This window comes from Stenella coeruleoalba (assembly GCF_951394435.1).
Source record: "Stenella coeruleoalba genome assembly, chromosome: 20".
Lineage (NCBI taxonomy): Eukaryota > Metazoa > Chordata > Mammalia > Artiodactyla > Delphinidae > Stenella > Stenella coeruleoalba.
This window is the reverse complement of record NC_137166.1, coordinates 18,057,059-18,082,451: the sequence shown is the minus strand read 5'-3', so window position 1 is coordinate 18,082,451 and position 25,393 is coordinate 18,057,059. Positions and strand designations below refer to the sequence as shown.

The window sequence follows — 25,393 nt, the reverse complement described above, 5'->3', positions numbered from 1 at the left end:
TGAGCATGATTAACACAGCCCCCTCCCCCAACCCTACAGCACACACTCTCCTTACCTGCCTGTTGGGTCTAATCTCCCGCCTCTTTCTCCTCCAGCTAGACTGAACCGCCTGAAAATACTGAGCCCTCCTCCCACTGGGAAAATACTTTTGCCCAGGTTCTGCCAGGAACGCTCTGGCTAACTCAACTTAGATGTCACTTCCCCACAAAGCCTTCCCTGAGTCCCTTGTGCCTTCCCATCATGGGCCTTGTTAATCTTGAATCATTATCACCAGGGCTGTCCTCCAGCCCTGGTCACTGATATGGCTATTCTGTTGGCTAAAATACAGTACTGAAGTTTTTCCATATCAGTCGGTAATCAGCTGCTTCCCTGAGTCCCTCAAGTGCCCCCCAAACCCCCAGCCCCTCCCACATGCCCACACCTCCCCACCACCCAACAACCAAGAGGATAAAGCCTGGCACACAGCAGGAGGCCTGGGGACCTTACCCTGGTGTTAATGGCTGGTGTTCATTTTGATTGGCCTGGTGCCCATGCTTTACCTATTGTTAAATATTAGTATCATCCTTGCTTATTGCCCTGGATTATAAATACCTGGTTCCCTTGTCTGTTTATGGCACCAGACTGAAAGCCCTGTGAGGGCAGGGAGGCACCTCCCTCACCAGCAAAGCACTAGGCACAGCTGGGGGCCCAGTGATTGTTTAATCAAATGAATGAATGGATAGATGAATGAGTGAATGAATGGATAGATGAATGAGTGAATGAATGCTGCCTGAAAAGTTGGAGAGTCTCTCTAGAAAATTATGGGCAGCCCCATCCTGAGTCTGGACTCTGGAGTTTTCTCCTAGGCCTACAGTGGAAACCTTGCTCTTTGCCCAGGTTTTATTGCTCTGCTGGTCTCCACCCCTACAGGAAGCTCTCTCTCTCCGACTGCCACAGTCTGGCTTGAGACTGGTCAGCTTCACGTTCCCTTCCTGTAAAACTTGGACTCTCGCTGAGAACTGCTGGGACTAGAAAGACCAAGATGCACCCCTTTCATGAACCCACAAGTAGGTGAGCACACACGTGTACACACACACACACACACACACACACACACAGTGCTCACTGACTCAATCTCAAGACGTTCAAAGTCATAGTTTTTAGAGGCAGAAGAAAAATAAAGGATCCTTACAGGCCAGCTGAGTCATTTTACAGATAAGAGACTGAGACTTAGGGAAAGAAAGAGATTTTGCTTCAGGTGACAAGGTCAGTTCCCTACACTGTGTTCTAGCTAGCCCCTGGAATTTGGTACATAAATAAATAAGTTGTTTGTCACTAAATTTCTTTGACTTGGGGCCAGGCTGAATTTGGCACAGAGTGATTTCATTGGCTGCTGACCCTGGAGAGGGTTGGTCTTGTCCAACCTGGACGCAAGACTAGAAAGAGCTTTCTCTCTCCATCCCACCACGTGGACAGGTCCTTGGTTCTGAGAGGAGGGATGAGGCCTTCTCTGCTCAAAGTTGGGAGGCAGGAAGCACAGGTCTGTGGAACCTTATCTTGAGGTTCTGTATTCTGTAGCTATTCTGTAGCACCTTATCTTGAGACACCAGGTACAAAAGTATCTGTGCCAAGAGAGGGCACCCAGCCAGCCGTGGAGCCCCATGGCAGCGGGCTCCCTCTCTTTCAGTGAGTCTAGGAGAGAGTGAGAGTTAGGTTGGAGGAATCCTGCTGCCCATGAACTCAGGGACTCAGGGATTCCTCTCAGTGAAAACCCCAGCGCCTGAGCATCATGGAATGTGGAAATAATAATAGTTAATGTTTATTTAGGACTTCTAGTCTGCCACATTTACTTAGGTTATTTCACGTAATTTCCACAGCTACCCAACAAGGTAGGTGCTATTATTATCCCCATTTATACAGATGAGAAAATTGAGGTCCAAAGGTGCTTTAAAGTGACTCATTCAAAGGCTTAGAACTAGCAGGTAGAAGAGCAGGATTCAGACCCAGGCAGCGAGGCACTAACATCTGTGCTGGGAACCATTTTGCCATACTGGTCTTGGAGCCAGAGCACCGGTCTCAAGCCTGCCCCTGCCATGACCTGGCTGTTCATCTTTCTGAGCATCAGTCACCTCCTCTGCAAAATGGGGAGAATAACTTTTGCTCTGTGGGCAAGTTGGAGGACCAAATGATTCGACCCAGGACCCAGCCCTCTGGTTCCAACTCTCATCATTACCCCCAACCTACCCCTCATGTACTGGAAGCTCCAGCCTGGCTGAAAAACCAGTAGTTCAGGCTATGTATGCTCTTGCCATCTTCTCTTGGCTATCCCAGGGTCTGGAATTTCAGTTCAACTCGACAGACCATTTCTTGCTAAATTAAGCAAGGTTTGCCTCTCATTTCAAATGGCACCTGGAAATAAAAGACTGTCCTGATCTCAGCAGTATAGCATGGAGATGAAGAGGCTTTGAACCCATCAAATTCCAGCTCTGTCACTTAATATGTCACCTTGAGCAAAATCTCTTTACCTCTCGAGCCTCTGCTTCTAGATCTGTAAAATGGATGTAGTGAGGGCTTCCCTGGTGGCGCAGTGGTTGAGAGTCTGCCTGCCGATGCAGGGGACGCGGGTTCGTGCCCCGGTCTGGGAGGATCCCACGTGCTGCGGAGTGGCTGGGCCTGTGAGCCATGGCCGCTGGGCCTGCGCGACCGGAGCCTGTGCTCCGCGGGGGGAGAGGCCACAGCAGTGAGAGGCCCGCGTACCGCAAAAAAAAAAAAAAAAAAAAAAAAAAAAAATGGATGTAGTGAGAGCACCCAAAGTGCTGTACAAAGACCGATACTGCTTAGAGTATCGTGAGCTCCAATAAGTGGTAGCTATCACTTTTATCACACACTGTATTGTAATTACTGGTATTTAGCGCGATGCCTGGTCCTAGTTAGCATTCAGTAAATACTTAATAAATAAGTGGATGAATGTTTACCTGTCTGCATCCCTCACTACCGTATGAGCTTCTTAAGGGCAGGAATCATATTTTGTTTATTTCTGTGTCCCCATTGTTGAGCAGAGTACCTGGCACATGGGGGTGCTTAATAAATGTTTGTTGTTTCCCTGATGAGATAATGGATCTGGACAGCCATCAGCCATGATTCTAAAACCACAAGGTGAAAGGTTGATGGAGAACTTGATACTGGAAAGATCAGCTGACACCAACTGAATCTTAGTATTCTAAAAGTGAGTCAGCCAGGCAATTTCTTGCTTCCTGATATGATGCTATAGGAAGTACTCAGTACCAGTTATGAAATATTTTTGCGTAAAAAAAATTGAATTTGAATCAAATCAAACCTCTAGATCTAGTTTACATGACATATGGGAGAGAGGGACATGGTAAGTGACACCATGAGGATGCATGTGATCAATATACAAAATGCAAGATATCCAACAGGACAAATGACCGGGTATCTTAAAAAATAAATGCCCCTTAAAAACAAACAAACTCTGTAAATCTGGAATTATATCAAAACAGAAACAAACAAAAGGGATCTGTTCATTTTCTTGATTGTGCTGATGGCTTCACAGTATTTGCATATGCCAAAACATCAAACTGTGTACTTAAACATGTGCAGTCAATTATACTTCAGAAAAGCTGGACAAGGGTCTTCCTTGGCGGTCCAGTGGAAGACACTACAATTCCACCACAGGGGACACAGAGTCCATCCCTGCTTGGGGAACTAAGATTCTGCACGCTGCGCAGCACAGCCAAAAAGTAAAAAAAAAAAAAAAAAAAAAAGCCGGACAAAAAAGGATGGGGAGACTTTTACAAATATAAAGAGACTCAAGGGACATATAGCCCAATGCAAAATGGGACTCGTGCTTGAATCCTGATACAAACAAATTGTTAAAAGGACATTTTTTAGCCATTAGATAATATTGAGGAATTGTGAATTTTATTAGGCGTTATTACTTAATTGGATGATGGTCATGTTCTCAGAGATGCAGACTGACATATTTACAGGGGAAATTACGTTATCTGGGATTTGCTTTAAAATGGTCTGCAAAAATAAAAATGCAAGTGTACATATGTATGGGAATGCCCAAAATGGAACGCTAATACCACCAAATGCCAGAGAAGATGTGGAGCAACAGGAACTCTCATTCACTGCTAGTGGGGATGCAGAATGGTGCAGCCACTTCGGAAGCCAGTTTGGCAATTTCTTACAAAACTCAACGTATACTTACCATACAATCAGCAACCATGCTCCTTGGTATTTACCCAAAGGAGTTGAAAACTTACATCCACACAAAAAACTGCACATGGATGTTTATAGCAGCTTTATTTGTAATTGCCAAAACTTGGAAGCAACCAAGATGTCCTTCAGTAGGTGAATGGATAAATAAATTGTGGTACATCCTGACAATGGAATATTATTCAACGCTAAGAAGAAATGAGCTATCAAGTCATGAAAAGACATGGAACAACCTTCAATGCATATCACTAAGTAAAAGAAGCCAATCTGAAAGTCTACATACCTGCAAAAGGCATACCAAAAGTTTTGCCTTTTCCAGAATGTCATGTAATGTGATTCCAACTACATGACATTCTGGAAAAGGCAAAACTTGGGAGACAGTAAAAAGATCAGTGGTTGACAGGAGTTTGGGGGGAGGGAGGGATGAATAGGCAGGCAGGGCACAGTGGATTTTAGGGCAGTGAAAAGACTCTGTATGGTACTACAATGGCGGATTCACATCATTATGCATTTGTCCAAACCCATAGAACATATGACACCCAGAGTGAACCATAATGTCAGCTATGGACTTTGGGTGATTATGATGTGTCAGTGTAGGTTCATCAGTTGTAACAAATGTACTGCTCTAGCGGGGGATGTTGATGGGGTGGCTATGTATGTGTTGGGGAGAGGGTATTTAGGAAATCTCTGTACCTCCTACTCAAATTTGCTGCGAACCTAAAACTACTTTTTAAAAAATAGTCTTAGTTTTTTTTTTTTTTAAACTCAGGGATGAAAATATGAAACAAGATTTGGTATAACGTTCACATGTTACAAAATTATACAAATTGCAAAAAATAATTGTTGGCACTAGATGATAGATACACGGTGTTTCATTATAACTATTCATGGTGTGCATTATACTATTTTTCCTTGTGTTTGAAATAAAAATGTTTGTTGCAGACGTGAGTGGCTGAGCTGCAAAGGGCGGTACCCCTATCAGTTACCACATTTTAACAGGAGGCTGAAGTGGGATATCCAGTTCCCTCCCCGGCGTGCTGGCAGGCAGCCCGGCCCAGCAGAGGTGTCAGGAGCCCCCAGGAGCAGCTAGAATGGAGCCTTCTCTCCCCACACAATGGGGAGTCTGATCTGGCTGCAATCCCCAGCAATTCCACTTTCCCTGGGATTCCTCCCCAGCCGGCTAGGGGGTTGGGCTCCTCTTGGCTGAGGCTGGGGTAGAGGTGCCCCTCCCAGTCTGAGTGCCTTTATTATACCACCCCTTTGCCAGAAGATGAAAGGAGCAGGACCGCCTGGGGAGTTAATCTTTAGCCTCCAAGCTGACCAGTTGCCAGGACACCCAGGAAATGAAAGTCGTCAGAGACACACCCTGCAGGCAATAAGGAAATCTGGTGTTGGTCATGCCAATGACGGAAGCCCGGTTAGCACCAGCGGTAGTAGGGTCTGTCATCCACCTAGAATGGTACCCGCAAGGCCTCCGGTCAACATTTCTTTCCCTGGTTAATGCCTGAAATTCTACCATTAACACTGGACTGGCCCTCAGAGAGAACTCAACTTCCAAGATTTTGATTTTTCTTTCCCCGAGTTGAGAAGTTAATGAAAGCAATGGACCTTACCACCTGCACCAACAGGTTTGCTAACAATCTCAGGAGTTTCACGACCACTCACGCCATGAAGCCCATCCGTAGACACCAGGTTAAGAACCCTGGGCGGAGTTCACTGGTTCCAAAGATTTCCTTCCTTTGAAAGAATTATACCCCAGAGCTCTCTTTAAAATGCAAATGACCTTGGGAAGGTCTCAAAGACTAAACAGCCCCCATGAAAGAGTTTTTCCAAGCAGAGGCCAGAGATAGCCTAAGAGACTTTAACTGCAGGGCTGGGAAAAGGAGAGCCTGGGGGTGGGGAGGCTCCATGGGGGCTCACAGTTTTGCCTGGAACTGGAAGGGGAAGGTATTGAGCCTAGAGTGCTAATAGCTAACTTCACGGAGCGCTTATACGAGCCTTGTGAATTAAGTGCTGCCAACATCTTCATTTTATGGTGAGGAAACTGAGACTGGACATGCTACCCAGATAGTGGCAGAGCAGGAATTTTAACCCTCCATCAGCCTGAGATCAGGCAGCAGAGGCTCACCTTCACCTGCTCATTTGATCCTCACAATGAGGTATCCTTTTTTGATGGAAGAGGAAATTGAGGCAGTTCACTGAGGGCCACACAATGCCCTGTCTCCACAGGAAACCCCTGCGCATCCTCCGTTCACCCTGGCTCACCCTGGACCGCTGAGGGCAGGCAGCCCTTCCTGGCCCGCTCCCTGGAGCTTGGAGAAGGGCTTGCCGAGAAGTCTGAAGCGAGCTCATGCCTGACCTGTCCTCACTGCCCCTAACTGTTTTCTAAGGTGCTTTTTATTGAATTATCAGAGTGTAATGGAGGAGTCGATGAGAGCTGCCGTGGAGTTACAAGGCCAGGGCTTTGTGGGAGGAGGAAAGCAAAGCCCTAAAGTCTCCCTGGGCTGAGTGATGGTATAAAACATGAATTTTTACATAACTGAGGGGAAAAAAAATAAACGGACAAGCCGCCCCATGGGGGAAACGCCTCTTTCTGTATTTCCATTTTCTTGCTTAATGCACTGTCCTGCAGGAGCCTCAGTGGGAAAGGAAATACTGGAGCCTTTTCCCTCAAAGTCTCCTGGTGGGTTGAGGCAGAGAGAGCGCCAAGATGCAGAGATCCAAATGGCCTGGGCGTGTGCTCAGAAACCCATTAAAATGGAGGGGACAGGTTGGGGGGGGGGTGGCTGGACTGACCTGAAACAGTGTCTTGGTTCAAGACAGTGCCTCTCCTCTGGGGTTGAGAAAGTAGCCTCAATGGGCTCAGATTCACTTTTAGCTCGGGGTGAAATATTGTAAACATGGTCTTCCCCATGAGCAAGGGGGAAAGGGGGTGGTCCGTTCCAAAGAACAACCTCCACACCCAACACATACTGAGCAGTTGCTACCAGGCAACAAGCACTCTGCTTAGTGATTTTCTTATATTAGCTCCTAAGGACCCATTTATACAGATGAAAATACTGACTTGCCCAAAGTTGCACAGCTAGTGAGTGGCTGACTCCACACACTGTAGTGCTTTTGTTTGTTTGTTTGTTTTTGTATTTTTCCAGCTTTATTGTGATACAATTGACATATAACATTGTGTAAGTTTAAGGTGTACAAAATGTTGATTTGATACACTTACATATATTGCAAAATGATTACTACCATAGTAACTAACACTTACCTAACACATACCTAACTCATAGCTAACACCCCCATCATATCACATAATTACCATTTCTTTTTACACGTACTGTAGTTCTGATCATGATTCAAGGGTAAAGGGAAAGATGGTGTCCATTGCATGGGACATAGAAAGAGTTATTTGCAAATGAAAGGTTTGGGTGATCTCTAATGGATCTCTTCCAGTCAACATTAAAGGACAGATTGAAAACTGCAGCTCCAGCTGGCGATTTTGTGGGACCACATGAGGTGAAGTTAATAGAATAGGGGCTCTGGAATCAGAGGGAGGTGGGTTCCAGTCCTCTATCACTTCCTACTGGCTTCAAATTCTTTATGCCTCAGTTGTCTGGCTATCAAATGGGAATAATAACACAGCTCTTGTGTTGTTTTGAGATGAGATTAAATGAGATGGTTAATGTCATGCTTAGCACAGAGCCCGGCACAGTAACTTTTAATGCCCAGCACCTATTGTTAACTATTATTATCCCTCACCTCTGTATCGAGCTTTTGTGGTGCAGCAAACATTTGTCTTATTAATTGTATGACAACTTCACAACAACACAGGGAGGCTCGGTGATTATTATTCCCATTTGGAAGGTGGAGAAACTGAAGCTTTGAAGGGCGGGGGGGGGGGGGGGGGCGGGGGGGGCGGGGTCCCGCCCAGTGAATTGATTTGCAGATTCACGAACTGATGGAGATCTGAAGTTAAAAAGACAGAAGTAGTTAAAGAGTAAAATCCTTTCTGGTCCCAGGTGTTAGTGAGCCACCGCGAGGCTGGTATTCAAACCTGATGGTAATAGGAATCATGGAGCCCTATCCGCTGCTCTGACTCTACAATCCGGTCACCGGGTCGGCATGAGGCTGGGGGGCGGGAGCGGGGGCGGAGCGTCCGCCCAAGCCAGCGGAGGAAGCCCGAGGCCTTTCCGCGCCGGTCATTGGCTGCGGCCGGGCAGGTGCGTCCTCAGCCAATCAGCGGTGCCGGAGGCGGGGCCGTCGAGGCTCACCTGGCTCCCGCGGCACTGCCCAGCTCAGTGGCGTCCGGAACCCTAAAGCACCTGTGAATTCGCGGAAGTTCTGCCAGACTCGAGCCCGGCCCAGCTCGGCCGGACCATACTCGACCCCCGCCCGGCCCGCCATGGGCCCTCCGTGCCGCAGCCTCTCTGCGCTCCTGCTGCTGCTGCTGCTGCAGGTACGTTGGGTCCCCTGACTTTGCAGGAGACGCCTTCCGGACCCACCAACCGCACCCCGGCCCCCAGCCCCTTCCTCTCTTTCGTCGTCCCTTTCTCTCTCCTGTCATCCCCAGTCCCTCTTCTTCCAAGAAAGTTTGGGTACAAAGGGCCTGAATGGCCTGGAAACTGCGCCGCGCTCTGGATTCCACGGAGAAGGGAGCGGGAGCGGGTGAGGGTGAAGGGCGAGCGCGGCTTTGCCTACTGCCTCCCGCAAATGCCTGAGGTGGGGGGGGCACGCCTCACTGCAGCCTCCGGGGAGTCGGGTGGGCTAAGGGCGGGCAGCGGAGGGCATGGAGTAGAGTGGGCGTCGGGGTATGGGATAGGGGAGCCCTGGTGCAAGTCCGGGGGGAGCCGGGAGTAGTGGGAACGACCTCTGAGGTAAGGCAAGGGGAACCAATAGATAAAGAAGGCACCTGCCCTGTAAAGAAAGGGTGGTAAATAGGTATGGGGACGTCCCCGGGACAAGAAAGTAGGGTCAAAAGGGGTTGGAACGCCCCTCGGTCTGAGGAACTGGGCTTAAGAGTGGGAGCTCTCCCGGTATAGGGAAAGTGGAATTTGGAAGCGTAAAGATGCCTCCAATGAAATTAAAAAGGAGACTGGAAGGAAGGGGGTGCTAGGTCTGGAGAAGGTGACCCAGCAGCCGCCTCTCCTGGGAAGTCCTGGGGGCTTGGCGGCCACAGGTTTCCGAATGAAAGAGTTTGGCGTGGCTGCCTGCCCGGGGGGATGGGGATGGGCATGGGGGTGGGCCACTCCCACAGTCCTGGCGCCGGGAGCAAGGGAGGGGAGGCACTGTTGGTTTCGGTGTGGGCGGGAGGGGACCCTCTCAAGTCACCCGGGTTCCATATCTTTCTCCTCCCCAGGTCTCATCGTGGCTCTGCCAGGAGCCGGAGCCCTGCAATCCCGGCTTTGGCGCCGAGAGCTACACGTTCACCGTGCCCCGGCTGCACTTGGAGAGAGGCCGAGTCCTGGGCAGAGGTGAGGGCGCGCCGCAGTTGTCCCTGAGCGGGGTGGGGTGGGATTGGGAAGGGTCCGAGAAATTGCGCTCCCACACCCCTGGGCTGGACTGGGCGAGCCCCTTCTTCCGTGGCTCAGGTGACACCCCTTTGTAATTTACACAGATACAGGGATCTAAACTTTTGCCAAGATAGAGCAGTTGGGGTTGAGGGGGCTATCTTGTATGGTTGACTTAGTTATGGGGGGCACTTATTAGAGGCCTTCAGTGTGTCTCATATTGTCCTGACCACTTTATATATATAATTTTTTCAGGGCTACTTATTTTTTTACTTTTTAAAAGTTTTGGTTGCATTGGGTCTTCATTGCTACGTGAGGGCTCTTCTCTAGTTGTGGCGAGTGGGGGCTACTCTTTGTTGCCGTGCGCGGGCATCTCATTGTGCTGGCTTCTCTTGTTGCAGAGTAGGGGCTCTAGGTGCGTGGGCTTCAGTAGTTGTGGCTCGTGGGCTCTAGAGCGCAGGCTCAGTAGCTGTGGTGCACTGGCTTAGTTGCTCCGCGGCCTGTGGGATCTTCCTGGAACAGGGCTCGAACCCATGCCCCCTGCATTGGCAGGTGGATTCTTAGCCACTGCACCACCAGGGAAGCCCATCCTGACCACTTTGAGACAGTCTATCATTTCATGCTACAAAAACCTGATGTGTGGGAAGAGGGTGGGGGTGGGTGGTAATTCCCGTGGTACAGATGAGCAAATGTGAGGCTCAGGAGGGTGGAGCCCACTTGCCCCACGTTCAGCAGAGCAAGAATCTGAGCTAGGACCTGACTCCTAGGCCCCATTCTGCAACATCTCTGGGATGACTGAGGAGCCCTCTCTTAGTCACCAGACTGTGGCTTTTGCTCATAGAGATGAAAACATTTTGATACAGGTACCATTCCCCCAAGGAATAATGGGGTGTGTGTGTTTGTGTGTGTGTGTGTGTGTGTGTGTGTGTGTGTGTTTCAAAAACCTGGTAGCTCTGACTCAGGGAATGAAAACGGACACAGTGTGCCTCTGGGTCTTATCACTGTGATAATCAGGATTCTAGAGTTTGCTTTGTTTCACTTCACTATTGCCCAGGAGTGAGAGCAAGGGAATGTTGGTTTCTCTTCTGGTTTCACTGATTCCCAGGCGCTTATTTCCTACCAAAGGACTTTCTCTTCCCTCTTGATTTAGTTGATAGGGCAAGTATCATAACAATAAAAGAAACACTTTTTGAAATGAGAAATCACCCACAATTCCCCTAAGGCAATTCACTGTTTATTCTTCCAGTCTTTGGCCATGTGGAAAATCTACAGCAATCATGCTGTTGTCTGAAATTTTTTTTTGAACTTTGAAAGTTGTTCCAACAGTAGGAGACTTTTTTTTTTAAACAGCTTGATTGATTAAACATATTTGCTTTTCTGAGTCACGTCTGTGTTGTGTGGAGCTTTCTATTGGGTCAGAAAGGAAGTGTTGTCTGCCTGGTTTTGCAGTGGGTCCACCATCACTCGGCCAGTCTCTGCTTGATGTTCTGCCCGGCCCTATGCTGGGCCCCCGGGAGTGATTGAGGAGATATAGGGATACTTCATCCCTGCCCCTGGTATTTCACACTCCAGCAGGTTGCTAAGAAATGTCCCAGGACCCGCTTAGAGAACATTGTGGGACATGGGCACTTAGGTGGCAGAGTGTGGGTGCCCTGGGGTGTTCTGATGGGTATCAGTGGGCAGTGAAGACTGGCTTCTGGGATGAGGCAAAGTTGACTGAACCTTGAATTCGGGGCAAGGGTTAGAAATGGTGTGTGCATCTGTGTATGAAGTGTTGCAACACAGGTGTTGGTCACTTTATTTTCCTTCACCAAGACATCTTTGTAGCACCAAGGGTGGGTTAGTCTAGTTTTTAGTCCCATCACCACCACCACCAAGCTTTTGTATCTGACCAGTAATAATATGATTACACGTTAATAATAACATAAATATTATTATTAATAGCCCCACCTATTGGCTTTTGAACCAGACTCTGGGACAAGCGCTTTACCTATTTTACCTCATTGAACTGTGTGACGGGGGGTGGGGGGTGGGTGGGTACCATTGTTATTTCTGTTTTGAGATGAGGAGACTGAAGCATAAGGCAATTTCTTGATCTGCTCAGGGAGCCACAGCCGGTCTTTCTCCCATTCTTCACGCTTCTCAATAATCTCGAAAAGAAAAAGACAGAGGGTATTTGGGGAATTTGTGTCCATCGTGAAATAGGCCTCATCCTCCCTGTGTACCCTGGAGAGCAGAGGTGTTGATAGGGCAGGACCCCGAGGGGGCTGGTGGTTATGGAGGTGGGCCAGACCTTGTGGGAAGTGGAAGGGGCCTATAGCTGGTCGTGTTGGTGGGAGAAGTATCCTCTGGAAGCTGCTTGTGTGGCTGGTTCCAGTTCCCTTTATGTCCACGTACCCAGCCCCAATCAACAGATTTCCTGACATGTAATTTTTTTGGCCTTTTTGGACGATGGGGTCTCCTACCACTCCAACGTGGAATCAGATGAAAGTGCCCTTCTGGTAAAATCACACATGCGATCTCAGGGAACTGGCTTTGTGATTGAAAAAGGCAGCCAGGATTTAGGGAGGTGACCTCATTCTCTTTGGACAGTCCAGGAAGATGGAGGCATGCAACATTAGTACCAGGTTTAAACATTGGCCCTGTGGGGAATTTGCTGCATGAGGGTCTGAGAACAAGGAGCCTATTGCGTTATGTCCACAGGTGGCTGAAGAGTGTCACAAATAGGGTTTTGATTAAACTTAGGGGATCTTGGGGTGGTTTTCTGGGGTCGTTCCTGCGCCCTGTGAGAAGGCCAACCTCACAGTCTCACTCAGCTTTGTGTTCCTTTGATTTCTCTCTACGTTTTAGAATGGAGAACGTACATACAAACGACACCAAAACCACAACTGTAAACTGGTTCTTTAGAGTTTCTGATTATTTTCCTTTTTTTTTTTTTTTTTTAAAGCACAAACTGGTTTGAAAAACCCAGGCTGTTAGACAGTTTCCAATCTCAGGATAATACTTGTGCACTCAGCTTTCAGTTGACTGAGGGGTGGGAAAAAAAGCAGGCAGGCTTTCAAACCGATGATTTCCTTGCTTTGCTTCCTCCTCCACCTGACCTTGGGCAAACAGGGCTTATATTTTGGGTTTGAGCTCTGATTGCTTGATGGATTGACCTTGCTCACAGGCATCCAGCTGTAAGGATTAAATACACCCATTTCCTCCTCCTTCTAAAAGATGTGCTGAAAGGTGATGGAAACGGTATGCAGGCCCCCTCATTAAACTAGGCTTTATCTATCTATCTATCTATTTATTTATTTATGGCTGTGTTGGGTCTTCGTTGCTGCATGCAGGCTTTCTCTAGTTGCGGTGAGCAGGGGCTACTCTTCCTTGCGGTGCGGGGACTTCTCATTGCGGTGGCTTCTCTTGTTGCAGAGCACGGGCTCTAGGCGCGCGGGCTTCAGTAGTTGCGGCACGTGGGCTCAGTAGTTGTGGCACGCGGGCTCTAGAGTGCAGGCTCAGTAGTTGTGGCACACGGGCTTAGTTGCTCCGCGGCATGTGGGATCCTCCCCGACGAGGGATCGAACCTGTGTCCCCTGCATTGGCAGGTGGATTCTCAACAACTGTACCACCAAGGAAGTCCCTAAACTAGACTTTAAAAAACAAATACAGAAGCCTGCTTTGGGGTCACCTTACGTCATAGGATCCCTACTCCCTCATCCCTCCAACTCCTAAACATCACTTCCCTGTTACTCACATCTGTGTCAGTGGTTGGTGCAAATCTCCCTGGGGAAGGAGACTAATGAGTCATTCTCCTGCCCTTGCCTTTGTGTCTCACAAGGAGTGGCAGAAAGTCCTGAGCCCTGCAAAGCCATCTAAGGAAGGCTGGCACCTGCTGCTTCTGTACGGGGCCTCTAGACCTGCCTATCCTCTCAGCCAGGTGTTTATGGAAATCCCTGTTTGCTTTCTGGGGCTTTTTATTGGGTGAGCCTTTTCCTCCTAAATGCTCCTTCTAAGCCTTCCAAGTGCAGCCCCAGATAAGCCGGATGCTGAAGCAATCAGCTCTCACATCTCCCAGAAGCTGCCCATACCCAGAAATCCCTAAGAGACACCCATCACAATCCAGACTTTCTGGGTTTCCACTCTGCCTCAACCCCCATCTTCTTTCAGGGCTGTAGGCTTTCAAGGAAGGGAATGGGCTAGGGCTGGTCAGGATAGTTCCGTGAGTATGAAAGACCAGGTATGAATTTCAGCTACTAGCTGTGTGACCTTGGGTAAATCACTTTGCTTCTAAGAGCCTGTTTCCCATCTGTAAAATTGGGGGGTGGGGTGGGCAATAATACTTACAGGTTTGTTGTGAGGATTAAATATGCATATTTGTTTATTCGTTTAGATTCTCTTGTCAACACACGTGGGTACCTATTGAGTGTCAGCACTGGGCTGGACCCTGGGATTACAGTAATGAATAAAGCCGAGTGGGCTGAACGTAAAGTGAGTGAGAAGGATGTTAAGGAAACAGGAAGGAGTCATTCAATGGTGGCTCATATTTCTTAGGGAAAGAGTAGGCACTCGTATTATTTTCAACAAATGAATGAATGAATGCATATTTACTACCTCATACCTTGGCTTATTTTCTTCCTCTCAAACTGTGGCCTTGGGCCAGCGCTCAACGTTGATTGTAATTGGCAGGGAGAGCTGCGTCTGTTAGAACTTTCTAAGATGCTTGTGAAGGCTGCATGCCCAGCCAGTGGCTCTTGAAGCCAGACCATAGTGATAAGTGTGTCCCAGGGATACAGTGTACTTAGTGCTTCCCTCTGAAAGCCACGGAGGGCAGAGAGGGGAGACCTCAAACCCGATTCTGGAAATGGAAGGGCAGTTAGACACTTTAAAGTGTTTTTTTTGTCTTTGGTCCATTAAAAAAAAATTGCGGTGGTGTCTCTCTCTCTCTCTCCCTCTCCCCTCCCTCTCCCCCCCTCTCCCCTCCTTCTCCCCTCCCTCTCCCCTAGCCTTTTCTCTCTTACTATTGTAAGTTTTCCTTTATATACTTCAGCTTTTGCTTGTTACTGTTGGGAGCGTTTTAAGCCCCCTCTTTCTGCATTTTTCCTCTTCCCTTTCCTTCCTGTATCTACCTCAGTTCTCCACTCCTCCCCCACCTCCCAAGGCCCAAGAACATTTAGAAGGTTCTTGAGTCAGACTGCCTAGATTGAAATCCAGGTAATGCCCCTTGCCAGCTGAGGGACATTGGCCAGGGACTTTCTAAGCCTTAGATTCCCCTTCTGTAAAATGGGCATAATAGTACCCATGTCACAGTGTATATTAAGTGCCCAATGAATATTACATATTAAAGCCCCTGGAGTATTTGGTGCCTTCTGTTTGAGACTCTCCCTTGTTTTACCTTTGGTTCAAACGTTTCCCTGTGCTCTCTCCCACCCGGCAAACCAGCCAAACCAGTTTCCTCACTCTCCCTGTTTCTGTGTTAAAGCAAACACTGCTCTGCAAACAGCAAACAGTGACTAGACCAAAGTGCCCTTTGCTAGGAAAGGAAATGCTGCGGTGTTTTCTTGCTTGCCACTGTGCAGTGTGCTTGGGAAGGGCTGGAGTGGGGTTGTCTGTGGACCTGCCCATGAATATTGTTCAGAATTGGGGTGGGAGGAGTGGGCAAGGTACAACTGGGTCCGGGTGGGGGGTGCAGGAAATCAGGGTGACCTTGAACCTGGCAGCTTTTGCTTGGTTTTTAAACATATTTCATAATACACATGGCTTAAGGGTGCCTGTCTTTTCCCCATTGCCAAAAAACGCTCTGCCCCAGCCTCTGAGACCATGGTTTACCCACATGGCTAAGCATCAAATCACCTGGAGCACTTCAAAAACCTGAAAATTCACTGAGCTGCAGTCTCTGAAGGTGGGGTTCTGACATGGCATTTTTAAAAGCTCCCCAGGAGTCCGCTGCCACCTGATTCATCGCCCTGGACAACTCCAGTGGCGAGATCAGGAATGTTTGATGAATAAATACCCAGTGCCGGCCAGGGTGTGGGCATCTGGTTGCCCATCCTGAGGCCAAGGATCCAAGGGCACCCTTGATCAGGGAAGGATACGGCTGGTCGACCTGCCGTGCCGGTGAAGGAGAGCTCTGCGGGCGCAAATTAGAGCAGACGGGGTGGAGATGGGGGGTGCCCAGAGAAGCAGCCAGTGCTGGGGGCCCTCAGGGAGATTCCAGGAATTCTCTGATGCGCCCCCTCCCTCAGTGGCTAATTCCAATATACTGGAGAATGTCACTGGGGTGGGAAAATATTCAGAGGATGTTTTCTGAGCGAGGGGTGCTCAGTTCTACCCCCTGGATCTTGGTGAATGAGAGGACATCCTGTGCTGGGAATAGAGGAGAAAGTAGGAGCAAGTTGGGGAAGGAAAATTTGTTCTTGGTTAGGAAAGTGTTAAGTTTGAAGGACCCAGAAGTGGCATCATCTTGAGGGTATTTGGGAATCTCAGGGCTGGAGCTTGGGAGAACAGCAGGCACCAGTTTCAGTAGGAATTTGTATAGGACAGTGGTCTTTTTTCCTTAGTCTTGTGTCAATAGATGCAGAGGTTTTCCAGGGACCCCACACTGGAGGAGAACATAATGGAAGGGCTATGCTGAGAGTATTTATTTGGAGGCGGCCAACAAATAAAAATACAAGTATTTGTTTCTAACCAGTGTCAGGAGTGGGGCCTGCAAAAGTGGGTCCTCACAGACCTGACAGCTTGGTTAAGCCTCACGGTGGCCCAGGACGGAAACTGTCATTATCTCCTACAGACTCAGAAGTTGGACAACTTGTCTGAGGTCACCCAGCCAGGTAGTGGCAGAGCTGGACTTCTGTCTTCTAAAACCCGTGCCCTTTCCCACGCCCTCGACTGCCTCGTTGCCAAACTGCATCTCCAGTGAAACTAATTCACCTTTCTAAGGCGAGTTCCTCCCGCCCTTTGGAAAAGAGGTCTTTACACCTTTTGCATCTTGCTACTTTTAATTGTGTTGCTAGAATTCAGGCTTTTTTTTTTTTTGCCTCTGAAGCACCTCTTTTGTCTTTCGCCTCTGAGCCATTTTCAGCCTCTGTCCCTTTTGACTTTCACTTCCTAAAAATGCTAGGTGAACTGCACTTCTTTTACTTTCTTCTTTTCGACTTTCTGAGTCTGAAAATGCAATTATACTGGCATTCATGGTGGGTTGGGAGGGAACATGTCCTAAACAAACTCATGTTCCAAGTGGAACCAACTCAAGGTGTGGGCACCAGGCAGAGGTCTGGCTGTGGATCTGTCCACACTGGGAATAGACGGAGTGTGCCCAGATCCCTGTGAGCTCAGATGTTACTGCTGGGAACTTCTGGGGTCTGCCTGAAGAGTTGAACCTGTTCCCATGAGGAAAATCATAAATGGTGGCCAGCACAGGACCCCGTGGGATAACTGGCCAAGGTCTAGATAATAATTAATGGGCTTTGTAATTAGAAGAGCTTGTAACAATCCAACAGCCTTTCAGATTTATGATACTTGGGCAGGTTGAAGGCTAAGAAGAACACCTGTTTGTGTGGTTTGGTACTCAGACTCCCAGGAGAATTTTCCCCAAAGACGTTTTTGAGTGTCTTCACCTCGATGTTGCAACAGCCTCCTTTCTGGTCTTCTTGCTTCCTCTGCCCCTCTACCAACAGTCTTTTCTCCACTCAGCAGTCAGTGATGGTTTTTAAAATTTAAGTTAGAAAGCATCACACCTACTCAAAATCCGCCAGTGGTTTCCCATTTCACACAGAATGAAAGCCAATGTTTTCTATGACTTACAAGCCTTCCATGATCTGCTTCCCCGCCCACCTCCACCCCTTACCTCTTGTCCTGACTGTACTTAGAACACACCAGGCACATTTCTACCTCAGGGCCTTTGCACTGGCTATTACCTCTGTCAATAACAGTTTCCCCTGGCTACCTGCATGGCTCACTCCTTTATGTCTTAACTTCTCTGCTCAAGTGTCACCCTCTCAATGAGGTCTTTCTTGAACACCCTATTTGAGGCAGTAACCCTTTCCCCCTTCTTTGCTTTGTTTTCCTCTGTAGCTCTTTTCACCATCTAACATGTATTTCACCTATCTATTGTCTTTCTCCTCCCACTAGAACAAAAGCTCCAAGAGGGGGACTTCCCTGGTGGTCCAGTGGTTAAGACTCCATGCTCCCATTGCAGGGGGCCCAGGTTCGATCCCTGGTCAGGGAACTAGATCCCTCATGCTGCAACTAATATCCCACGTGCCGCAACTAAGACCCAACACAGCCACATAAATAAATAAATATTAAAAACAAACAACAAAAAAACTCCAGGAGGCCAGGGGCTTTTGTCTTGTTGAGTTCACCGGCTGTATTGCACCTGGAACTGTTCCTGGCCCATAGTAGGTGTCAGTAACTATTTGTTGAATGAAGGAATGAGGTTTCAGAGTGTATATATAGGTCCGTACATATCTTTTGCTTTTAGAAGCTATTCCACTGTGCCTTTTTCCAAAAAATAAAATGAGATCTAATTGACACATAACATAGTAGTTTCAGGTGTTGTCGTGCTTTCTGTTTTAAAGAAAAGAGGGAACTTTCTCAGTACCAGCCACAGAAAGGACACAAGGAGAAGGGGATGTTCTCAGGGCATGTGTCTCCACTTGGCACTCCCCAGTTTCTCTGAGCCCTGCACACTGCTGGTGTAACCTTACCTCATTGTCTTGTCACAAAACAGCTTGCAGTCTAGAGTGTAAAGGTCAGATGAGCCATTTCTGCCCCACACTTCTTGGTGTAAGGAAGCACCAGATCAAAATCTAAACAGAGATCTGAGCCGCCAGGGCCATCTGTTTGGTTTCCTATTGTCTGGTGACACCTTCCTTGAGCAAGGCTTCCAGATACACCCAACACCTTTCTCCTGGGTATCGGCAGCATCCTTCAGGCCCATTAATTGTTCAAGACCCAGTTTCCATTCTTCCAGTTTTTGGCAATGCGCAGGAACCTGAAGGGAGCTTCTAAAGAGATGCAAAAAACTCAACGACAATGATCTACGGCTAACTCAATCATCTCACGGCCAAGACAAAAATCTCACAGCTCCGAAATTCATCTGATCAATAAATATTCACTGAGAGAGTATTATAGGGTAGTATCTTATAAATCTTTATGTAAGATGCATCACTTCGCCTTCAGCAATATAATGCCTAATGGGCAGAGTTGCCAGATTGAACATCAAAAATATAGGATGCTTTATTTGCCTTCAAATGGTTTGTATCAATCATTGCTCAAATTAAAGTGGCCACCATCTGCAAATGGAAAAAAAAAAATACAGGATGCCCAGTTACATTTGAATTTCAGATAAACAATGACTGATTTTTTTAGTATCAGTATGTCCCATGCAATATTTGAGACATAGTAAAAAAATTGTTTCATCCTCTCTTCTTATCCTAAGCAACACTGTACAGATAGTACTAGTATATACTGTGTGTCCAGAACTCTTCCCAGATGCTGTCTCTCTCCCTTACACCTCACAAAACTACTGAGAATTGACAGACCCTGAGCAGCTGCGTGAGAGAGTGTAGTTCACTAGGACAGGAAGTGGGAGAGCCTGGCCGCGTGTTCAGTGGCTGTTGGACTCCAAAGTCTGTGCTCTTTACTGCAAGAAAAGCCAACTAACCAGATGGTCTGTGAGCAGCCAGCTGAAGGTGATGGATAGTTCCTGCTCTGAATGTCTCGGGGAGAGAAGTCCCTTGGGACGACGGAGGCATTTGTTTGTTCAAGGAATAAATTCGTTGGGCACCTATCTAGCACTGCACTAGGTGTTGAGGATGTAACGGGAAAAAGACAAAAGTCCCTGTCCTCTTGGACTTCCTTCCCTTCTAATTGGAGGAGATAGGAGGAGGCAATTGGATGGTGGTCTATGGAAGGGAAAGAAAACACTGCAGGAAGGGTGATAAGAATTATGTGTGTTGGGGTGGAGGGATTTGGGGGCTGGAGGGATTGGAGAGAGGTTGTCACTAAGGAGAATGACATTTGTGTAAAGACCTGAAGAAGTGAGATGCTCGATTGGTAATTAGGATTGGGCTGTTTCTTGAGAGAGCTGGACTTCCCACATTCTTTAAGTCCATATTGGTGCTATTTTAAAAAATTAATTAATTAAAAAAATTAATTTATGGCTGCGCTGGGTCTTCATAGCTGCGTGCAGGCTTTCTCTAGTTGCGGCGAGCAGGAGCTACTCTTCATTACTGTGCATGGGCTTCTTGTTGCTGTGGCTTCTCTTGTTGCAGAGCACGGACTCCAGGCACGTGGGCTTTACTAGTTGCAGCACGCGGGCTCAGTAGTTGTGGTGCGTGAGCCCTAGAGTGTGCTGGCTTCAGTAGTTGTGGTGTACGGGCTCAGTAGTTGTGGCATGTGGGCTCAGTAGTTGTGGCTCGCGGGCTTAGTTGCTCCTTGGCACGTGGGATTTTCTCACACCAGGGATTGAACCCGTGTCCCCTGCATTGGCGGATGGATTCTTAACCACTGGACCACCAGGGAAGTCCCTTGGTGCCATTTAAAGACAATACTCTGGGCAGGCATTTTTCTAGAATAATCCTGAGAGCTAATTGTTACCACATCTCCTTTAAAGGGTATTGGATTCAAACCAGGATCCAGTGTTCTTTCCAAGCTACCCCTCCCCTTGGCCTGTTGCCCAAGAGGAGTATGGCTTTACGTCTAGTTTATGGCAGAGGGATGAGACTTCTCTGGCAGAATGTTTTTGGGGCGGCGGGGCGGAGGGGTTACATGTATACCAGTGTCCCAGGACCTGCTAGTTAGAATGAAGCCTGGTTTCAGTATGAGGATTTTCAGACAGCAAACTTCTTCCCCCACAAATTCTTCATCACAATTGTGTGGGAGTCTTTGAAAGGGAATGATTTGACCAACTTGTTTGTGGAAAAGTTGTGGCTTTTCCATAGAGAACGTCATCACTTGAGTCAGCTTGGGACAATAACCTGGGCCCTATTGACAGGTGGGGCGGGGCCCTGAATCACTGCCATCCTGGTGAGGTTATCAGTATCAGAGGTTGAATGACTCCGTGACATCACCCTCTCATGGTCACAGGTACTTTAGGTGCCTGCTCTTACTCATATCCGGGGAGATACTGGCCCTAGATCTTTGCACTCTTAACAAGAAGCCTGTGGTCTTGCAGGAATGACTGGGTTCAACACCTGCTTGGTTAGGGTCATGTGGTTGGTTTCATTCCCACCCCACCTCCTGGGCTAGTAATCATGACTAAACTCTCTGGAGAAATGAGAATTTGTGGGTGTACTTCCTGCACCTTTTGCCTTTTCAAGTCTGCATTTATAAAGGAATGCTCATCTATGCCTTGCAGATGGGTGTTTCAGAGCTCGTCAGAGTCTTTGATTTTGAAACTTCCATGTAAATTGTGCTGATTTTTCTTTGGACTTTGGAAATTTTAGTTATGATTTCTCTTTCTTTCTCTCTCTCTCTCTCTTTTGTTTTTTCCCCTTGCTAATCCTCTTGCCTGAGCCGTGGGAGTACTTAAGACTTTGGGAATTAAATACCTGGGAAGGCTGTTCAGCCTAGGAAACTGTACATCACTTACCAGGTGTGAGGTTTTACTCCTAGTTTCAACAGAGATTTGATGTCAAGGTTGTGGCTTTAATCTTCAGCATTTATTTCTCTTTTAACCTGTGAAATGAAGGAATCAGCCTCCCTAAGCCTCTGAGAGTGAAGATGAATTGGGGAGAGTGGTATGAGAAACAGGTTCGCCTGGGTTCAAATCCTGACTCAACTCTTGCCTTGAGTTACTTAACCTTTCTGTGCCTCAGTCCCCTCACTTGTAAAGGGGGGATAAAATTGTAGTTCCTACTTCACAGGGTTGCGATGAAAATTCAATGAGTTAACGGACATAAAGTGCTTTCAGTGCCTGGCACATATCAAACACTCTTTAAGTATTGAGTTTTTATTATTAGACGTTTCTGCTTTAGTCTTGTGTCAAGGGGTTAAAAAAAATGTGTAAATGCTAAAGAACGGAAGGAGCCAGAGAGAACTGAGGATTAGAAGGGCTGCATCCCCTTGTCACTTTGCTTCAAATGCAAATTGTTTGTCCACAGGTCAAGTGCTGCTGTCCAGGCAGGCAGACCATCACCAAGTGACTGCACTGATTGATAGTCACACCTACTTGGCTCAACTGTCCTATGAACTTGATTCTAGTATTACCTTCAGTTTACAGAGGGGGAAACTGAGACTCGGAGAGAGTTAGTGACTTGCCCAAGGCCACAAAGCTAGGAAATGGCAGGCAGGGATTTGAACCCTGTTCTGCTGACCCCAACGCTTATGCCACCACCAGTGCACCTGTACCTGGCTGGTGCTTTTCTGTGAACTCCAACTTCTCTCAGATCCCTTTCATAACCCATTGTTATTTTATATTTTTTTTCCTTTTTTTTTTCTTTAACCCCACATATGTTTACTTATTTATTTTTGGCTGTGTTGGGTCTTCGTTTCTGTGCGAGGGCTTTCTCTAGTTGTGGCAAGCGGGGACCACTCTTCATCGCGGTGCGCGGGCCTCTCACTATCACGGCCTCTCTTGTTGTGGAGCACAGGCTCCAGATGCGCAGGCTCAGTAGTTGTGGCTCACGGGCCTAGTTGCTCCGCGGCATGTGGGATCTTCCCAGACCAGGGCTCGAACCCGTGTCCCCTGCATTAGCAGGCAGATTCTCAACCACTGCGCCACCAGGGAAGCCCTCCCATATTTTTGAGTTAGGTATGTGTAGATTCTTATTGCTCCCTACCCCACCCCCTTTTTAACACACTGTTCTGCACTTATTTTCTTGGCTTGATATATCTTGGAGTTTTTGCTCATTTATAACTGCCGTATAGTGTTCTACTGTATAGTCAGTCCCCTCTTGATGGATACTGGATGTTTCTATTTTTTCACTGTTACAAGCAATGTCAAGAGCATTTTAGATGGTGTAAGCAGGAGGGCCTGTGATGTGAAGATCTCTGGCCTCTGGGATTGTTACCGATCACAGAGGACAGATTCCTCCCACGGCCAGTCCTGGGCATCGGAGAGGTGCGCGTGGTTTTCAGGGTTTCCTGATGATGCATGAAATAGGGTCAGCATTGGTATCAAATCACAGGCACCTTCTCTCACCAAAACTGATGTGTTTACTCTTTCAGGGGTCTTTGCCCAGCCTCCTGCTGTGCAAGTAATTCTGTTCTCTCCCCATGCGCCAGCATCCTTAAGCCTCCCTGGGCTGGGAGTTGGCCTTTGAGGAAGCTGAGAACCAATGAATCTGCTTTTGAATACTTGCAAAGGGTCTCCTCCACGTGGTCCCATGGAGAACGGAGTAAAAGGAAACGGAAACGGGGCAGAAATTGCAGCAGGAGGGACTAGGGTAAGACTTCTGAGGTTGGTTTGAAGCACAGGGAGTGCATTTCTGGAGACTGACAGCCCTTTCCTGATTCTGACACCAAAAGCACCTGTGGTCACACCGGGAGCATCTTGCCTGCTCCACCTCACTCCCTTGCTGCTGTAGCCCTGTTCCATGCAGGGAATTCCAAGGTCTCTGTAAACCCTCATAGGCCCTCCCCCTAGAGGAAGAGTTAGAATTGCTTAGCACTAAACTCACAGCGAAAGAATATGTTTTAAAAAATCCATATGTTTTAAAAACTCCATGCTTCATCATCTTTTGTTTGTTTTCTTAGATGAGAAAGAACAGCTAGAGTTGGATTCATTCATAAAAATCCATTCTTTGGGGGCAGAATTAGAAGAGGCTTTAAGAGTCATCTAGTTTCTTAGTTTATACATGAATCGGCCAGTTCAGCGAGGTTAGGTGGCTGGACCAGAGTCACACAGCTGATAGGTGTCAGAATTAGAATAACAATAATATTGTGATTAAACAGGAACCATAATTTGATCACACCCGTTTATTGAGTACTCAAGCTATTCAGGTAGGATCTCATTATTTAATCCCTGCACCAAACTGTGAGGTAGGTGCTATGACAGTTCCATCTTCAAATAATAAAACCAAAGCCTCTGGAGGTTATTGGCTGATCCAGGGTCATGGCTGGTGACAGTGACAGTGACAGTGGGATGGAAAAGCCGTGCCTCCCAGCCTGGCCTGCTTTTACCCCTCCCTGAGCTCAGCAGCTCCCTTTCTGAGAATATCTGCATTCTAGAGTCTTCACTTTGGCCTAGAAAGGAACCTCTGGATCTCCCACGCAGCCCCCTAAGTCCTTTACCAGTTTTAGCCCTTTGGGTAAAAAGCTTGGAGATCCTGCCTGCTCCTTTGGAAGCACAGACTAAAGGGGTGTTCCTGGACACTTTGGGCTCCGTTTAAAATCTGAACGGTGAACTGTGTCCAGAGACTAACGTTTGCAAGCAACCATTTCAGAGCTTCGTAGGTTCTTTTGAATTTTTTTCTTTTCTAAAGTGCCACGGAAAGTTTCTTCCTTTTCACTTTGGGGCTGGGGCAGGGGCACGGGGAAGAGGGTAACCCAGTTAACTTGCAGGAATGCCAGAGCTTGTTGACCTCCCTACCAAGCTGGATGTGAGGGAAAGTATTTTGTTTTTAAGAAATGTCACGATGGTAGTAATGGATTTTTTTTTTTTTTTTTAAAGAGGGAGGAGTCTTGATCCGATGGAGATACACAGGGACATATTATTTACAGATGGAAAGATCAGGGGTCTGGGATGGGGGTGTAAATGTAATAAGACCACCGTGCGTCATGTTGTTGGTACGTGGGGCTCATCATACTATTTTCTCTACTTTGAGATATGTTTGAAATTCTCTGTTGCAAAGCTTAAACAAATCATTCAAGGAAAACCTGAATAATGATCTGTAAGTGAAAGTTCAAACACCCTCCCCTTCTCAGGTGGCCGACATGAGCGATTTGGCATGCATCCTCCCAGACATTTTTCTAAGGGTTTACAGAACGTGTGTGCCCATATTTGTGGGTTTTTGAAAAACTGGAGTTTTCCACAAATGGCAGTGTAATACGTAACCCATCTCCCGCCTCTCCTTTACGATATGCCCGGGAAAATTTTGCACGTTAGTCCATGGAGCTTTTCCCCCCTCATTCCCTCTAACTTCAGAAAGGTGTTTCTACTAGCACAGAAGCCAACCAGTTTCCCTCAGTACAGTGTTTGAGTGCCTACTGTGTCCTCTGTGTCAAGTCACGAGGTTTCTCCTGTCCCGAGGGGCTTGGAGACAGGCGAGGGGTGAGGGGTTTGGAAATGAGGGGAGGAGCATTGAAACGCTGGGATGCCAAGTTATCAGACAATGGGCGCATTCAGAACCCAGGTGGGGGAAGACCTGTGTGGGCTGGAGCAGCTGGCGGAGCTTCTGCAGGGGCAGCTGGGGAGCCGGGTCTGGGGGGTCTGGGGTGTTGGGCGGGGATGATATGCCAGAAGCCAAGATGGGTGGGGAGGGACCTCCCGTGCAGATTCTGGGAGCCAGAAATATGACAGAGGGGATGTTTGAACGGTGACGCAGGTAGCTGAGCTGAAACTGAGCTTCCCGCCCTGGAGGCTACCAGGAGAGTGGGGGGCTACGAGGAAACCCCTTCCCGCCACCAGCACCATGGCTATTCCAGCCTGGCCTTCTGAGGCTGACAGGGCCTACCGGGGCCATAGAAGGACTGTGTAATGTGTCTGCTGCTGGCTGGCTGCTGGGGCCCTGCGGGCAGAGACT

General features: G+C 47.8%; 2 protein-coding genes across 3 annotated transcripts in view; both read left to right on the top strand.

Annotated features, from left to right (window-relative positions):
- CDH3 (cadherin 3) overlaps positions 1 to 7,597 on the top strand; it is a 136,232-nt gene extending 128,635 nt beyond the window's left edge. Inside the window, exon 21 of one of the 2 annotated variants that reach the window (XR_013825375.1) lies at positions 6,448 to 7,597. The gene's annotated coding sequence lies outside the window, so the exon portion shown is untranslated. Of the gene's footprint in view, positions 1 to 909; positions 2,332 to 6,447 lie in introns of those variants that run through there. The other variant, XR_013825376.1, reaches the window with a different exon arrangement.
- A 539-nt stretch (positions 7,598 to 8,136) lies between these two features.
- Positions 8,137 to 25,393, top strand: part of CDH1 (cadherin 1) — a 79,047-nt gene continuing 61,790 nt past the window's right edge. Inside the window, exons 1-2 of the mRNA XM_079907713.1 lie at positions 8,137 to 8,671; positions 9,572 to 9,686. Of these exons, the coding sequence (XP_079763839.1) occupies positions 8,618 to 8,671; positions 9,572 to 9,686 (169 nt within the window). The 5' untranslated portion in view covers positions 8,137 to 8,617. The remainder of the gene's footprint in view (positions 8,672 to 9,571; positions 9,687 to 25,393) is intronic.